The sequence below is a fragment of the Nicotiana sylvestris genome, chromosome 12 (assembly GCF_000393655.2).
Source record: "Nicotiana sylvestris chromosome 12, ASM39365v2, whole genome shotgun sequence".
Lineage (NCBI taxonomy): Eukaryota > Viridiplantae > Streptophyta > Magnoliopsida > Solanales > Solanaceae > Nicotiana > Nicotiana sylvestris.
In genome coordinates this window covers 26,418,219-26,437,178 of record NC_091068.1, presented here as the reverse complement: position 1 = coordinate 26,437,178, position 18,960 = coordinate 26,418,219, and the positions used below count along the sequence as shown (strand labels likewise).

General features: G+C 34.5%; 2 protein-coding genes across 2 annotated transcripts; both read right to left on the bottom strand.

Moving 5' to 3' along the window:
* Positions 1-3,281: 3,281 nt before the first annotated feature.
* On the bottom strand, positions 3,282-4,569 carry LOC104243412 (serine/threonine-protein phosphatase 7 long form homolog). Its single transcript, XM_070163448.1, has 3 exons — positions 4,210-4,569; positions 3,705-3,890; positions 3,282-3,626 (listed from the first exon to the last, which is right to left on the bottom strand). The coding sequence occupies exons 1-3, from the start codon at positions 4,567-4,569 to the stop codon at positions 3,282-3,284; spliced, it is 891 nt and encodes a 296-aa protein (XP_070019549.1).
* A 10,902-nt stretch (positions 4,570-15,471) lies between these two features.
* LOC104218562 (uncharacterized) lies at positions 15,472-17,634 on the bottom strand. The gene is made up of 3 exons (XM_070165356.1): positions 17,269-17,634; positions 16,652-16,714; positions 15,472-16,122 (listed from the first exon to the last, which is right to left on the bottom strand). Exons 1-3 carry the CDS (start codon positions 17,440-17,442, stop codon positions 15,601-15,603), a joined length of 759 nt encoding a protein of 252 aa, XP_070021457.1. The 5' UTR covers positions 17,443-17,634; the 3' UTR covers positions 15,472-15,600.
* Between the last annotated feature and the right edge of the window lie 1,326 nt (positions 17,635-18,960).

Genomic DNA, 18,960 nt, shown 5'->3' with positions numbered 1-18,960 from the left:
ACCGCTAGTAACACGAGACGGAGGGGTAGGAGGTTTGATTAGCGGATGTAAGTGTAACAAAAGTCGCTATATACATTTTGGCATGTCTATGCATTAGGCAATAATTTGATGCTACTTTTGAAGCTTTGGATCCACCCATGCCCATGTGATCGCATAAATCAATGTTCATAAATATCATAAAGAGGATAATAAATAATTAAATCAACACTCTAATCATTCTTGCTAGGGCTCCGAACCCTAGAAAATGTATCCTTTTAATTCCTTATCCTAATCCTCTAAGCCATTTGATTACCATATGCACCACCATTCTATTTTATGCTCAAAGCCCTAGACACCTCTTTTCCTAATTCCCCACGACCTTTTCCATGGTAGGGTATGGAGCAATAGAAAAACACACCCATGTGAACGGTACTCGAGTCATTTTTAGAAAGAATGTTTTGGACTCATTCCATTAATTTCCTCTTGTACTTTGAAAAGCCTCCAAGAAAGGAAATCAAAGTTCTCTCCTTAAAAGTCTGATGCGATTAATCATGGCGAATTTAGAATTTAATTTTATGAATTTTAAATTTTATAACAATTTTAAATACTAAGTAATAACTAAATTTTAAGTTTAAAATTTATATGTATTTAATGAATTTCACAGCACAAATATTAAATTTAGGACAAATTTATTGGATTCGGCCGAACTTATAAGTTGTCTTCTAGCTCCATCTCTAACCACGAGCAACCCCACCCCATGAAGAGTGGGGAACCATACTATTGTTAATTTTTACTAAATAGACTAAAATAAGTGTAAAAAAAAAGTTACCAAAGTATATATAACGCCACTAATAGTGGCGCTATACAGTAACGTTAACTGAACCGTTATTGTATAGCGCCACTATTAGTGGCGTTATACTGAGAAACTTACATAACGCCATTAATAGTGGCGCTATATGTCTTTTATCCTGACCCCACCAATAATGTCAGGGTTCAATAATTTAAATGTGTATAACGCCACTTTTTGTGGCGCTATATTCCAAAAAAAAAAACGGGCTAGCCATTTTCTATATAAACATCTTATAATCGCTCCAACATCATCCGGGTAAATTTATTTTTTAACTCTTCTTGCTTTCTATTGTTGTTAAATTCTCCAGCATTTTTTCATTATGTCTGAAGAACGTAGAATAAGAGTATTATTATATTGGGGGGGTGAGGTTGTGATGGAGAATAACTCTGTGGGCTACAGTTTACCTGCTAAGTGTAATGTTAAATTGCCACTTTCAATTGAGTACGAAACATTGATATCGTTGTTATGCAAAAAAATGAGTGTGAGAAAACGTTCAGTGATACTCAAAGTAACCAGAAGATATCAGTATTCCGTTACGCCGCAAGGGGTTGCTTTTTACTCAGAGTTTAACATCGACGATGATGACACTTTGAGTGATTTCTTGAGGACTCCCGATGAATGCCAGGAATTTCTTGTAATCACAATGTTGGAGATATACATGAAGGTCGAAGACGTTCCAAAAAATGAGGTTGTGCGTAGTAGAGATAACCCCCAGTCATCAGGTGGTTATTCTGGATCAGTTTTTGCTGGACATGTTCCATATGAAAGAATTTTTCTTGATTTAAATTTATCACCGTCGGCGAATGAGCAGCGAGAAGAGAGGTAAACTACAATTTTCATTTGTGTTAATATGTATATTTTTGCGGATTGAATAAATTTTAACGCTCATTTATTTAATAGGGGGTACCGGCCGGATATGAATTTTACAAGTGAACCATCCGGTAGTCATCACCTAACTGAAAACGTCCATCATGGAATGTCATCACATTACAACTTGTAAGTGAAAAACTACAACCATATATAAAGCATTTATTAATTTAGCAACTTATATTTTTGTTGAAATGTGCAGTGAAAACGAGCAAGTTGAACTACCCGTACTCACTCAATTGCCCGAAAACAACGTATTACATCAGGATCTGGTAGATGAACAGAGTGAGGAAGAGAACAGCGATTACGATAACAATGCCGATGAATCGGGAGATGAGACACCATTTGCTCGTGAGGATGGTGATGAAGAGGACGAGGAGGAAGAACCGGATTTGAAGAGAGCCCCTCATAGACGAAAAGTGAACGAGTCTGAAGTGCCGTTTCATTCAAGGGAGATTCCTTATATTGAAATCTTGCCAGCCGTGTCGGATGTGGAAGCTCTCACACGGGATTTTGATGAAATCCGGACAGCAATATGGGATGAGTCTAGACCAACGGTGCTTGCAAAGGGGATGCTTTTTCCTGATAAAGCACGCGTAAGCAGGGCTTGTAAAATGCACAATGTTAAACAGTGTCGTGAAATGCAAGTATCGGAGTCAAGTCCGACGGTATACAAGGCTATTTGCCGCAGGTGGTTTTGGCCATGTAATTGGATGTTGCGTGCGTCGAAGAAGAAAACAGGTATGTGGAAAGTGGGTAAATACATTCCCACCCACACATGCGAAATGGACACTTTCAACGGGAATCACTTCAACTTGGATATTGACTTGATATCTCTTGTACTTATTCCGCACATCGAAGCGTCCATCAGGTATAAAATCAAAGAGTGCATTACAGCAGTCTACCAGGAATATGGCCACACAATTACTAAAATAAAGGCATATCTTGGGCGCAAAAGAGCGTTTGAAATAGTCTATGGTAACTGGGATAAGTCATTTGCAGATCTGCCTAGCTACATGGTTGCACTGCAGCACTTTAACCCCGGAACAGTTATTGAATGGAAGCTTGAGCGGAGTCCGGGTAAACCAGAATATATATTCAATTACATGTTTTGGGCGTTTAAGCCAGCAATTGATGGTTTTTCGTATTGCCGGCCCGTAATATCCATAGACGGAACTCATGTCTATGGAAAGTACGATATCAAGCTATTGATAGCCGTGGCTGTGGATGCAAATGGAAAGATATTTCCTCTAGCCTTTGCTATTTGTGCAAATGAAAGCACAGAGACGTGGAAAATGTTTTTGAACCACTTGAAAGAGCACGTTGTCAAACATCGTTCATGTATTTGTCTAATATCTGATCGGCACGGGGTATATTAAGTTCTGTGGAGAACCTTCCTGCCTGGCAAGAACCTTATGCATACCACTGTTACTGTGTGAGGCACTTTAAGGCCAATTTCAAGAAAGCACATCCCAAAAAAGATCTACATGATTTGATGTGGATGGCAGCAATAGACCACCAACAACATAAATTCCGGAGGCATATGGATTCTATCAGGCAAGAAGACGATGCAGCATATCGTTGGTTAATGCGACATGATCCTGAAAAGTGGGCGTTGCATGCAGATGGTGGCAGACGCTGGGGTCAAGTCCCCTCGGTTGTCCCAAATACCCAACTGCGCTGTCAGCCACTCAATAAATGTGTCGTCCACTCTCATCCTATCATCCCTCTCATAATGTAAAGGGTCCCATGCAGGCTGAGTCGGTATAGACTGCGGAAATCCAAACTGACGAAATACTCGCTCTGAGGCATGATGCTCAACAATATCGAGGCACGTGAGAGGGATGGAAGCCCTCCAAATATGGCGACCGTGCGTGCAATACGATGGCAGGGTACCTATCAGCTCTTCGCTGTACGGCGTCCAGATGAACTATCAAATAATAACACAACTGTTAGTTTGCGCAACACCTAGTTAAAAATAAATTGGTAAGTTTAGTTAGATATTCACCTGTGCATCCTCCAGAAAATCCAACACATCCCTACAGAACGGGAGATTATGATGGCCATGATACTCTCGTGCAAGTCTACGACGCAATACCCACCTACAAGCTAGAGGGAGATCAGGAATATGTACATTATCTGGTAGTTGTGGTAGAGGTGGCCGAAGTTGCAGAAATCGCTCCCATACCCAAACCTAAAACAGAAAGTTGACGTAAAGATTAACTCTAACTAGGTAGAATTGGAACTAAACGACAAATTATTTGAATAAGTTGTCACCTGTAGAAGTGGCAGAAAGCCACAAACGTCTCTCTGTGTGCCCATGGATGCCCGGCACATCTGCCTGTACAAAAAAGATAGGACAACACCACCCCAGCTGTAGCTGACTGTATCATCAAAGTCCGCAATATGATACAGAAAACGAAGGCTCACTAGGTTCCCCGAAGTGTTCGGGAACAAGACCCCCCCCCAAATAGAAGGAGCAACAACAGCCTCGTATATTGCTCCACATCCACCTCCGCTGAGTCGTCGGTGATAATATCGTGGATCTGCACCAAGTGGTCTCTAATAGGGACCAACTGCATACGACTACTCCCAATTGCTACATCTGGGTCCTCGGACCTGAAGCCCGTGAGCCTGTGCAGCAACTCCATATATGCAGCCCGGTTAAAAAATCTCATGTTCCCAGGCAGTAAAACTGGCAAGTCATCGGTGGACATGCCATATAAAATCTCGACGTCCTGGAGTGTGATGGTGGCTTCGCCGATGGGCAGATGGAAAGTGTGCGTCTCCGATCGCCACCGCTCAATCAACGTCGTGATCAAAGCACAGTCGAGCTGTATCCGCCCAATGCTAATGATCCTATATAATCCCATTTCCTCCAAGTGATGGACCACACGGGGATGTAGAACGCGGGGAGGAGTCAAAATCCCACAATAAATCCACTCTCCTCCCCCGAAAAGTCTGCGTAAGCAACTCTCCCCCCATATATGCTCGGATCTATGCTGGGGCTGTAGGGGTAGTAGCTCCGACGTCCGAGGGCCGGGATGTATAGGTGCATCCATGTCGTCAACTGAAAATTCACAATTTTTAATAACTATCATTAAAATTTATGTGTGTTTTTTATAATTTAAATTCATATTTTTTAACAACTTAATTGTATAAAATTATATATAAACTTATGGGTTTCTTGCCCAGTGGTACAAAACTATCATTAATAATCTTATGTTTTTTTAATAATTTAAATTCATATTTTTTTAATAACTTAATTGTAACAATTATATATATATATATAATTTTTATAATTATGGGTTTCGTGCTAGATTTTCTAAAACTCAGTGGTACCAACTATCATTCATAATTTTATGTTTTTTAAATAATATTTATTCATATTTATTTAATAACTAAATTGTAAAATATATATATATATATATTTATAATTATGGGTTTCGTGCTAGATTTTCTGTGGCCCAGTGGCACCATAATTAGATATATATGGGTTTCGTGCTAGAATATAATATAATTAAACAATTACTACACAATACTATGCTACAAGGCTCTACATTTTACTACGCTAAAGGGGTCTACGTTTTACTACGCTAAAAAGGTCTACGTTTTACTACGCTAATAAAGTATACATTTTACTACGCTAAAAAATAATCTAAACTAAACGGCATAAAAACACATAAATATACATGAGGATATTAACAAACACATTTTTAGACTAATTTACATATTTTTATACAACACTAAAATTAAATCCGGATAAAATTTAACATGCTAGTTTCGGAAAAAATAAACACAAACCGAAATAGAACACATACAAATCAAGTAATATGCATTGTTATAAAAGTTTCAACTTAAAATAAATCGAAATACCTCGATTTAGAATTTTTGAAATGTAGATAGATCGAAATTTTGACTCCGGAAGAATGAATCCACTAAAACACGAAGCTCTACTCGACAGTGGGACCTCAAATATTAAACTTTTATGTGACGGGGGACCCAAATTTTTTTTCTTTTTTTTTTTTAAAATTGGGCCAGATCGGTGGTGTGTGTGTGTGGGGGGGGGACCAGAAGTGAAAAGAGGTGGAAGACGGAGATGGAACGAAGAAGAAGAAGATGGGGGATTTGTATTAAGGGGTATAACGCCAATATTAGTGGCGCTATGTCTTCAGATATAAGACATATAGCGCCACTATTAATGGCGCTATGTAAGTTTCTCAGTATAACGCCACTAATAGTGGCGCTATACAGTAACGGTTCAGTTAACGTTACTGTATAGCGCCACTATTAGTGGCGTTATATATACTTTGGTAACTTTTTTTTACACTTATTTTAGTCTATTTAGTAAAAATTAACAATAGTATGGTTCCCCACTCCCCCATGAATGGCATGCTACGAAATGTGCATTTTTTTTTTGTTATTTTGGTCCCTGCGTGGCCTCCATTCTAATATATGTACAAGAATTTACAATCATATTATTGATCACACATGTGACAAGATAGGACTCTTTGATCCGGACAATAGAACGTTTGACACACACACATTTAGAATTATGGGGTTGTGATGGGAAGTTGTGATCAAAATTACAAGCGATATCTGAATTTGAAGTTTATTGGTTTTAACTTACTTTAAATCTATAACTCTTTTAATTATTGAGTTCACAATTAAATAATATATATAATAATAATAATATAAAATTTATACAAAAGTTATTAGATTCGTTAGACCAGCAATATTGTGGCCCCGTGCATATCAGAAATAACTAAAGTCCGAAACACGCTGACCCATTTATGGGTCCACGAATGGAAATATGTTAGTCAGTATGTTTTTTCCATGACGTTATTCCCTTTCTAACAGTGAAAGACAGAACAAAGCATTACAATTATGGGTGTTTAACGGGCTAACCGGGTCTCCCTTTTTAGGACCCTTACGGGTCGGGTCGGTTCCGGGTTTGTTCTTAACGGGTTTAACGAGTTTGGGTTCAACCGGGTAAAAACTAAACCGTACGGGTTACGGGTTGAGAGGGCCGGGCCGAGTTTAGTGTAATTTTAATTTATTTTTATTTTTGGAATTTTGTATAAATATTGTAATAAGTGCAATAAGGGCATTACAAAATACTAACACAAAGAATACAAGGAAGATGAGAAAAAAATACACTTATTGCAAGTGCTACTTTTATTTCTTAATTCAAATTTCAAAGTTTCAAACTTACAAATTGAAAGGTTTACATTTTTTTCAACAAGTAAAATAGTAAATTCAAAGGTTTTGCATTGCCTTAGTAAGTTCATCATAATCAATATGAACCGATTGACCTTCTTCTGGAGTGTTAAATTCGGATGAGTTTCCATGTGTTAATATATCTCCAAGTTCCTCGTCTTCTGGGCTATCAACATCTTCACGTCCTTGATTTCTTCGTTCCGATCTAATCCAATCTCTGAAACATACTAAAACTTCCAAAGCATTGCTTCCCAATGAGTGGTGGGTGTCTCCAAGTTGTTGTCTTGCTTGGCTAAATGCACTCTCCGATGCAACAGTAGAAATTGGTACATTCAGCACGTCCCGAGCCATAGCAAAAAGAACAGGAAATTGCTTTCCATTCTCATGCCACCATCCCAACGGTGAAAATTCCTTTGTGCGAGGCTCTTTTTACTTCTGCAAGTAGAATTGAAGTTCATCAATGTTCCTGTTTCTGGTTTGAGTGTTAGAAAATGTAGAAAAAAATATTAAAACTATCAAGGCCTTCTTCATCATCCACAGTAGCAGAAGTGGTACAATGCATAGTTGGATTAACATTGCCTACATTAAGAGCAATTACATTTGCATAATAATTATATAATTGTTGTAAATATTCATTTAGCTTGTTCATACAAGTATATAAATCTAGGGTTTCAGTTGGTCCAATCTCCATATAAGTATATAAAGCATTCATTAATTGGTGACAATCAGACTTCTTAATAGAAGGATTTAAAACAGCACCAATTAAGTAAATCGGAGGAATTGGAAAGAAATATTTTTTGAATTTTGCTTGCATTTTTTCAACAACATCCCTATATTTTTCTTTCTTCTTAATCAAAGAGTAGAAAAGAAATGTCAGCTATATGTACTAAAGTCATAGTAACAGTAGGGTAATATACTCCAGAAAACTCAACAGTAGCTGTATAAAATTTATGTAAAAATTTAACAACATCATTAATGACCTCCCAAGTACCATTTGTTAGCATACGGTTTGGATCAGTACAATGCGCATTAGCAACTTCAGTTATTGGAAATCTATATTTGTAGCAATATTTTAAAAATATATATGTATAATTCCATCTAGTAACAATTTCGTCTGGCATGAATCTGGGTTTAAGGTTATACTTGACACACTTATTCTTAAATTCTTTTATTCTAGATTGTCTATTATTTCCTTGAATAACACCAACTGCTCTTCTAACATGAGTAATCTCAGTCGAAAATAAATCAAGGCCACTTTTAACAATTAAATTATAAACATGACATGCACACCTAACATGAAAAATTTCCTCAAGAGGCGGTTGCAAATGCAGTTTTAATATTGAAATTGCGGCATTATTGTTAGAAGCATTATCAAAAGACATACACAATACTTTTTGCTTGAGATTATAAAATTCAACAACTTCACAAATAGTACTACTTATAAACGTAGCAGTATGACTCTGATCTTCATCATATCTAAAAGCTGATAATACGTTTTTGCATACAAGTAGTATCATCTATCCAATGACATGTAATTGTCAAATAATCATTTCCATTAACAGCATGGCCAATATCAGAAGTTAGAGAAACTCTACAAGAAAGGTGGTTAAACAAATAACGTATGTATGTTTGATATTGTCCATGAAGTCTAAATATATCAGCTCTACAAGTATTTCTAGGAATACCTTTAAATAAAGGATTGTAAATCCTTTGAATATACATAATAAGATATGATGAAGAAGCAAAAGAAAAGGTAGACAACCCAAAGCAATCATTTTTGCTAACTCCTCACGATCCTTCATTTTATCATATTTCACTAGACCTCCAGTAGTAGGGTTAAGAGTTGTTTGATTTCCATAACCATCAGCGCCCCATTCTATGGGATGCACAGTTCTCATATGTCTACTAAGCGTCCCAGTCCTCCCTAAATTTCCTCCAGTCAAATGTTTAAAATTACCTTTACAAAGTTTGCATTTAACTCTATCAGTACCTTCTATTATTTCAAAAAAAATTCAAACCTTATTTCTTTTTCTACGATTAGAAGTCGGAGCCACAAGTGGTCTACTTCTAGTGCCACGACCACCACCCCTTGTAGCAACCCCCAATACTACCAACTCCAACACTAGTAGGTGTAGTTGGTATCTCATCTTCCATTCCTATTTCATTATCTTCTATTCCAAAATCTTCTTGTAATTGTTCATAATCTATATCTAAATTATCATTAGGCGATGATTCAGAAACATGTGTAAATGATAATGAGTTATTACTATTACTACCAGATGATGAAGGACTATCTCTTTTTTTATTTCCCCTACCAGTAACTCTTTTACACGCTCTTTTAGCAGCATTAAACATATTGTAAAAATTAAAGTATAAGCTAAAATTAAATATGCAATTAAAATAGTAAATAAGAGAAAGAGTTGGAGGGAGTGCACCGAATTCGCCAATAAATTGAGCACTTGATTAGACAATCCCGAGGTTACCACGAACAAATGTCAAGCAAGTATTTCAATTCTGAACTTGAATTGTTCAAAATTCAAACTTCAAATTCCGAATGACAAAACACGATAAATTAAATTCAAGAAAAGAGAGCCAAATAAAATTAGATTGAAGACTTGAATTCTTGCAAATTGGAGAATGAAAGAATGAGAGAAATTGAGATTGAGAGATGAGTAATGAGTGAAGAAATGAAGAAGAGGGGGGGGAGTATTTATAGTTTTAGAGAAGGTTAGTTTTGTAAATTGAAAAAGGGTTAAATTTTTTTTTTTTTAAAAAAAGGCTATTTTGTGCAATTTTTCCGTTGGCCAACGGACCAAAACATGGTCTGACCGTTGCCAACGGTCTGTGGGGCCCCCAAGTCAGAATTTTTTTTTTTAAAAAAAAACTAGCCGTTTGAACCGGTCCGGGCCGGTTAACCCGGTAAGAGTTACTGTTCACTCTACCGGGTTTAACCGGTTCCGGTTACCCGTTTGGGCCAGATGAACCGCGCAAACCCCCCAAACCCCCCTAACCAGCCCAGCCCCCTATTACCGGTCCGGTCCGGTTCCGGGTATACCGGTCTGGGCCGATCCGGAACCGGTCCAACCCAACCCGTTTAACACCCTTAATTACAAATCAGCTTTCTCGAATGAATAGCAAAGGAAAATGTATTAGACACCACTAATGTTATTTTTAGTCTAGAATTAAATCAACCACAGTGGATGTGTTGGTCATAGAGTTTAATAAACTACTTATTATCTATTCTTATTGATATGTTCCGACATTTTCATCTTTAAAAAGTTTTTTTTTCACTTGTAGTCACAAAGTTGTCCAGTCTAGTATTGCACATTTGACCTATTACTACATTCTTTTCTTCTACTTTCATCCACATTTTTCCAAGGATTCCTTAATCCGTGACTTATGTGAATAATAGGTTAAACAGAACGAAACGAATATTTTTTAATACAAGAAAAACAAATTTATAATAATGCTACTTTTTTGCCCAAGAGAAAGCCCTTCTCAGTGGAAAGCTTGTGATTGGTCTAGCACCTCAACTCAGAGGCAGAGCCAGGATAAAAACATGGTTCGGATAAAAACTATTGAATTCGGTCGAACTCACATCCTGCACCCTACCTCCGCCCCTGTCTCAACTTTAACTAGGATATAAATAAATAAGTAAGTAAGCCAGCACTCAAGTCAAAAAGAATTTTAGAATGATCCAAATTGATGGGGTGGTTGAAAATTAACAATTTATCGGGCCCGCCTAAAATGGTGTCTTTTGTGTTCATGAACATGTGGTTTGACCAGAATAGAATATATATGTCTAACTAAATGGAATATGTATGTCTAACTAGGCTTTTGTGTTTTCTCCTTTGATGGGTCCTTAATTTTGACACATTTTTGGCCAGCAACCTTTGAAAGTTTGGCTAAATTTAGGTCTCCTTTTCAATGCATTTTCCACAAACAAGAAAATAATATACACATTGATATGGTCGGCGAATTATCAAAAATAGACTACTATGAAGAACAGATTTGGAATAATAATAAAGTTGTCTTCGTAAGACCTATATGTCACAAGTTAAAGTCGTGAAAATAGTTATTGCTTGCATTATACTAGGTTGCCTACATCATACTCCGATCTCTTGAGGTGCGAGCTTTTTCTGGACCCTATATGATTATGAAATACTTTATGCATCGTCCTGCTTTTTATCCTTTATTAATGATTTACAAATTCTTGCGCACTTTTCAAGAGGTTTTGAGTTTGAATATTGTGAATAAAAATCTTCTGTAAGGAGCACTTTACTTTCTTTAATGCGTGACACGTATCTGTAAGGAGCACTTTACTTTCTTTAATGCGTGACACGTATTTGGATTATTCAGGCCAATAAATTTTAGACACTAATTGATTAAACCAGAAATAAAAAAAAGAGCATTTTACCCACAAATGACATTTAGCTTTAAAAGCAGAAGAGAAAAAGGAGAACTCTAATGTTGTTAATGATTTTCTTCATTTTTTTCTTATGGAAATAGAAGAGATTCGACCATATAATATTAGTTTAGAAAATGACTAAAATTCAAATTCTTGATCTTATAAATTGAATTATGACATCCTAACTGTTTAAATATTCTTGAAGACATAAAGCTATCATTGATTGTAGCTTCAGTTTTTGGTCGCCAGTGACTTATTTAGACCAATTCTTAGCGAGTTTAATTTCTATGCACTAATAATAAATAATTTAAAAAATAAGACAAATAGTTTTTTACAGCCACTTAAATTGTACTAATCGTATTAAAAATTCAAAACATTAGTAGTTGAGATAATTTAAATCCATAGCTAAATGGGTAATTTAGGCATAGTTTTCCAGATTTCGGTACGGAACACATCATGAAATTGTTGTCGCGTTTAAGCCCAAAACCAGTGGGAGTTCCCACCAAATGAATGGTTAATCATTTTGAAAAATATTATTGAGCAACAATTAGTGTTATGAAAAAACTGTTTTTACTCAAAAGTATTATTTTTTATTATTAAAAACTTGGTCAAACATCTTAACTTTGAGGAAAAAATACTTTTGGCAAAAAATAAGCTTGGCCAAATAAGATATAAGTAAAAAGAAGGGAACCTACCAACTATGTACATTTATAAGTAGCTCATTACAAAAATTGGCCAATTCATAAAATATTACTAATATTAGCCAATTAGCTATTTGTAGCAAAAAAGTCAAATTTTTGCTTTCTTTTGAGTGTTGTTATTAGAATAGATTGGGTACATCTTAATGAGCTTGAATCTCAGTGTTGGGATGATTTAGTGAAGTTTTGAGGTGGCTTGAATTGAAAATTCGAAGTAAAAACTGAACATGAAAAAAATGATATGTGTATGAAATTTTTACATTCCTATTCCATATAGGAAACTATATTACCCTCAATGTTTAAGGTTTGATTTTATTACATTTAGTATACCTAATTACCAATTCTATATCATAATGTGTTTTAACTGTACAATTAATGTACCGTATATCACTCCTTAATTAACGCTACCGTATATTCCTCCAAATCCTCCCCCCCCCCCCACGTTTCTCTCTCCCAAACCCACACCCTCACCCACGTATCTCCCCACACCCACGTTTCAAACCCATTAATCTCTCTGCTAAAACCAGAGAAACATATGTAACACCCTTCCATTAACGTCCAATTTCAAGCCTTTTTCTTCTAAAACCAGTCACAATTGAAGTCAAATCTTCAAAGTTCATACACACATTTACCTTCAACTTCAAATTTTCTCAATGAAGAAGAACAAACCTTCAAAGAGACAAGAGAGCAACAATTCCACCATTGACAGCCATTAAAAAGCTTTGAAGCTTTGAATTCAAATTTGGGTTTTCAAAAATCATTATTTGTTTTGATTGGTGTGTTGTTGTAAATAATTGGGAATATGTTTTGGAGTTTATATCTCAATTTTGAGGGGTTTTGGTGAAGATTTAGACTTGGTTTTGGTTGAATTTCAGATTGAAACTCAAAGAAGAAGAAGAAGAAGAAGAAGAAGACATGACATACATTATATTACAACAATTGTAGATAAATTGTAGATAAATTGTAGACTGTTTTTTGCAGAAGATTTGTAGAAGTTTTAGTCGTTTTTGATTTGTGAAAACAGAAAACAAAGCATCTACAATCAGAATACAAATAATCTACAATTTATCTACAAAATATCTACAAACTAGGTACATTGAATTTTAATATCCCAATTCCCATTCAATTATAGCTTAATTGGTATTTTCGACATAATTGCGTTTTTTTGCAGAAGATTTTGTAGAAGTTTTAGTCATTTTGGATTTGTGAAAACAGAAAATAATGCATCTACAATCAGCATACAAATAATCTACAATTCATCTACAAAATATATACAAACTGAGTATATTGAATTTTAATATCCCATTTTCCCATTCAATTGTAGTTTAATTGAGATTTTTGAATTGCGTTTTTTAGAAAATTTGTAGAAGTTTTAGCTTTTTTTATTTGTGAAAACATAAAATAAAACATCTACAATCAGAATACAAATAATCTACAATTTATCTACAAAATATCTACAAACTGGGTACATATTTGGAATCGACATGCTTCCCATGAAATGTATGTTTCACATTTTTTATACATATTTTTGTCCAAAACAGTACTAAATCATCCACTTTAATACAATTTTTATACAATGTTGTTCAACTTTCATACAATAGGTAAATGAATAAAAGATAAATAAATAAATAAACAACCGTCTACAATTTATCTACAATTTTCTACAATTTCTACAATATGTCTTCTTCTTCTTCGAGTTTCAATCTGAAATTCAGTCAAAACCAAGTCTAATCTTCACCAAAACCCCTAAAAATTGAGATATAAACTCCAAACCATATTCCCGATTATTTTCAACAACACCCAATCCGAACAAATAATGATTTTTGAAAACCCAAATTTGAATTCAAAGCTTACAAGCTTTTTAATGGCTGTCAATGGTGGAATTACTGCTCTCTTTTCATTTGCTTTGTATTACTGGAATTTGCGATTGAGAAATAGAGAGAGATGTAGAGAGAATTTCTGGAAACAGAGTGTATCGTAAAAACAGAGTATGAAAAATCTTGTTCTGCGTTGTGGATGATCAGAGTGAAGACGACGATAATTATGGAATGTGCGTGATTTGCGTTGGGGAAGATCTGGAAAATATTTAATTCCCCCTTTTAGCGCGCAAAATAAGGAATCATAAAGCTACAATTATTCCTTATTTAATGCATTGTATATATTAGGTAGAAATACTATTAGCATGAAGGGTAATAAACAAACTATAAACATATTTGGTAATATAGTTTCATATATGGTATATATACGAAAAGGCCTCTATGGGTATCACATTGTGTATCATTTGTGTACGACATATGTATCAATTGTGTATCACATGTATATCCACGTACATCTGTGTGTGAGATACATGCGTGATACATGTGTCGCAAAAGGATTTTTTGAACTCGATTTAATTACGAATCTTTATACAAAATCAGTCTAAATCACCTCCAATCTTCCTCAAATTTTGTATATTGACTTATCTATATGTTTTCAATGAATTTCAATTATACCCATTGAAAAAGTTCTTTTTTTGCTTAGATTTTTAGAATATTGTATATATATTTTTTTGTATTTCATCACGTTATTTGGTACCTCATTCATCAAATTTCCTTTTCGTCTTGCATCTAATGTTGTTAATCATGCTTAAAAATATGGAATGTGATTTTTGCATGTGATTCTTTAAGAGAAAGAACCTTATATATTTATTTTTTTCAATTTTTATAAGTACTTGACTAGTTTTGGTAAGTTTATGACTAATGGCTAGAGGTTGGTAAGTTGAGACTTATTTGGAACATTTGTGTAAGTTTCCCAAAAAAGAAAAGGAGAAGGAAGTGAACCCTTTACTCGAAAAGTAGGAAAATAAGGAAAAGAAAAGAACATTTTGTTTTCAGTAGGTATTCTGTATTTATATTGAGGTCCAATTAATCCGAACTCCAGCCGTATAAAGCTCATTAAAGAAATTTTAGAAAGGAAAAGAAAAGGAAACCCCACATGATTCCGACCTATTGTCTTGGGCCAAATCCAGAAAAGCCCAAAGACTTTGAGAAATTGGTGACACTTCCTCTAAAATGTCCTAATGCCATTTACTTCCCTTTTACTCCTATTTTAGAAAATTATTATCTTGCATTATATAAGAAAAGATCATATCAATCATTATAGGTAAGCAAAAATCTTAGTGCTCATTCTCACATAGAATATTTCAAACATTTCACTTATATACTTAGTCAATTTAAGAGAATGTTAACTAACATTTTATAATCTAATAATAGTTTTTGCTTTTTATTCTGTTTACAAGAAGACACTATCTTTTCAGCTTCTTTTCCGCTGTATAAAAATAATTTTTCTTTCAAAAACTTAGCAAAACACCCAAAGTATTCAAAATGAGCCTTTTGAATTATTGAAACATAAGAACAATTAGTTTCCCAAAATTTTGACCAAATCAAGATAAAAAGCATAAGCTAGCGGTTTATTTAAATGCTTAATCATTTCGTAATATACTTAATCAATTACATACCAAAACTGAATGCATGTCCATATGCCCAATAATAAACTAAATAGTTATGTAGTACTTATAACAGAACCCTAAGCTTAAGTTTCTATTCTGCAACTCTATTCAGTTCTTGAGTAACATTATTATGCAGCCCTTCTTTACCCTCCAACATCTTATGTGGAGGGTAAAAGTGAAAGTTTAAGGCACCATCCCCACTTACATAAACAACCTTAAAAACATCATACTTCAAATCAAGTGAAAATCCATCAAAATAAGGAAGAACACTCCTAGAATCTTGATTCAAGATGTAATTGTAGCAGCATTGCAACGATTTCCACACGAAAATGGCAGCAACCTTTGGTATGGTTTGACACTTTAAGCAAACTCCAGCAACCGCGCCATCCATCTTCTGGAACCGGTCCTTGAATATGGCTAAGCACGTGTATGAAAAATGTTCGATTGGCATGTCATGATGATGGGAAGAAGAGGCCGCGGAGTTCATGGAAACTATGTCCCCTGTGTAGAACTTCGCGGCCGGGGAATGATCCTTTGATTCTCCAGCATATGCATCATAGAACCCATGTTCCATTAGGATTGCCATGCTTGATACATTTGTCAGCATTGAGAGCTAATAATGAAAAGAAAAATGGAGGAATGTTAGAAACTATGTAGCAAGGATAAAAGAACCTTTAAGTAATACACAAAGATTATAACTTTCACTATTTTCCTCGATCTCTTGTTTAAAAGTGCTGCCCATTGCACTAAGCTCCCGCGTTCGAGGAAGGGCCAGACCACGAGGGTCTATTATACGCAACCTTACTCTATATTTCTGCAAAAGACTATTTCCAGGCTCGAACCGGAGGTCAAATGGCAGTAATTTTACCAAGTACGTCAAGTCAAGGCTCCCTCTTGTTTGATTGGCATAAAAAGATAAAAAGATGAGAAAATGGCAAGAGGGAAAGTACTTCATATTTAAACGGAAAAGTTTTTGCATTGGAGTTATAAGTTATATGAATTGATAGCATATAAATTATACATCATTAAGCAAAATTTATATATAATAGTAAGTAACTTTTTATATCAAGCCTGATATGATAACCTAATTAAGCTAAAAAAATAATAAAGAAGTAGAAGCATCGTTGTATTATCTAACTTACAAGAGCATCAAGTAAGTCCTTATTCTCACTAGATCTCTTTATCCATGCTCCATACCATACCATCTGTTCTCCAAAAAAAGATAGTATAAATTACATATCAAATTCATATAAGCTAGAAAACAAGATTACATAATATACCTATATACTCCTCTTCCTTGCCTCTACCTCCCGGGGGGGGGGGGGAAGCTTTATGCACATATACACATTGTTGACATAAGGAAAGCTTAGTAATTTGCTCACATTCTTGCATTATTAATCCCCTAATTAAAGGCATAGCATTCTTGTATTTGCTGCAATCACCTTATTTAAATTTCTGAGTCTGCCGTTGTTCTTCTGTTTCTTTTGAAAAACATCTTGACCAAAACGATTAAAAACACTTGATTCATGTCAAACCATTTTATTTCCAAAATTTTGAAGGAAAAAAAAAAAATTGAAACTCCAATCCTTTTTCCAAGTATTCCAAAAACTTAAAAAAAATCAAAGTTTTGAGTAAAAACTATATAACAAACACAATTATGGTGTTTGTCTACAAATGACCTAAAGCCCACAAAGTAAGGGAAGTTGGGGGGGGGGGGGGGGGGGGGTTAAAGGAACAGACGTAAGAATTGAAGACATACCATATTGCCATGAATACTTCTAAAAATGGCACTATGAACACAGCCAAGACTTTCTGTACAAAAAGAGAAATTCTTGAGAGCTTCCACAACATCATCTACAATCACTATTGTTGGCCTGAATATGAAAAAACTTGTGTCCAAGTTTCTGTTATTAAATGGAAAAAAGCAAGCCATAACATTCAATTTTCTTCTTGTTGATTATTCAATTTCCCTTTATTTGATCTTCCTTTTCTAATCAATTCAAATGCATTTCTACAAGAAGAAAGAAAAGGGTATTTGGATTTTGGATTTTGTTGGACTGATTTATAGTTTGAGTTTCAACTTTCAACTAAGGCATGCAATCAGTCATATAGGAATTTTTTCTTTGGTCCTACTTTGGTTGGCCAATGTAGTTTTTTTTTTGAAGAATTTAGTACTGCCAAAGATTTGGAAGAATCCCATTTGGTCTTGCACTTTGACTGGTATATCTTATCAGATTGACTAATTTGAATTATTTGTTCTCAATTTGACTTTTCATGCTTTTAACAATTCAGTATTGAGTTTATTTTCTTTGAATGCTGACAATGCAAATTTTTTTACATTATCAAGTTAATCTAAAACAATAAATTATTGCACATTTCAAACTTGGTTTGGTAACTTGAAAAATAGAGCGGTAACATGCTATAATTGGTTAAACTATACTTGATAATTAATATATATATATATATATATATATATATATATATATATATATATATATATATATATATATCTTAAACTCTTTAATAATGGTGAGTTTAACTTCTAGCAACTTTTGTTAGTTAAAATTGCGAGCAACTTTTGTTGGAATATTCCCGCAGCCTAATTTGGACTAGCCATGAACTCTCGTGTGCCCCTCATGTTGTTCTACCGTGATAAACTTCAATTAATTAATGATTCATTTAAGATACATTTTCTGTTTGACTTTTATTATTTTTGTTCAATTTATTGGGTACGAGGTACGCTGATATGAATTAAAAGAAATTCAAACAAACATTTTATTTAAAATAAAAATAAAAATAAAAGCTGATTTTTTGCATCCAACCTTGCAATACTTGGGTAATAGCTTGTTTAGTCGAGCGTCAAAATTTAAAAACACTTTTTTCAATAGTACTTTTTGAAAGAAGTAATTTGTGTTTAGCCAATAAATTTGAAAAACATATCTGAACAATAACTAATGTTTGACTAAACTTTCAAAAAATATTTTAAAGTGTATTTTTCTCAAAAATATTTTTTAAAAAAGTGTCTTTGGGGATAAGCAACTTTTCTGTTCTTCTCCAAAACTACTTCTGCTACTATTCAAAAACATTTTTTTTTCTTGCAAAAGCTTGGCCAAACATTTTAACTTTAGAAAAAAAAGTATTTTTAACTTTGGAGAAGTTTGGCCAACCACACTATAAGTCTCATTGGAAAGTTGATGATTCAGGAACCAAACTCGAAACAAGATGACCAAAGCCATCCGACAAAAAAAGTCTTAAGGGTGCAGTATATTCAATTAGAGAGTTCAAAACCTAAATGTGGTCTTCTTGGACTCAAAAGACCGAAATAAGCAAAAAAGATTAAGTGACCAAACTATATAAAATGCGATTTTAAAGCGCGCTTTATTTTAACGTCCGTTTTGGACGTTAAGGTAAAGCGCGTTTTAAAACCGCATTTTATATAAAACGCTTTTAC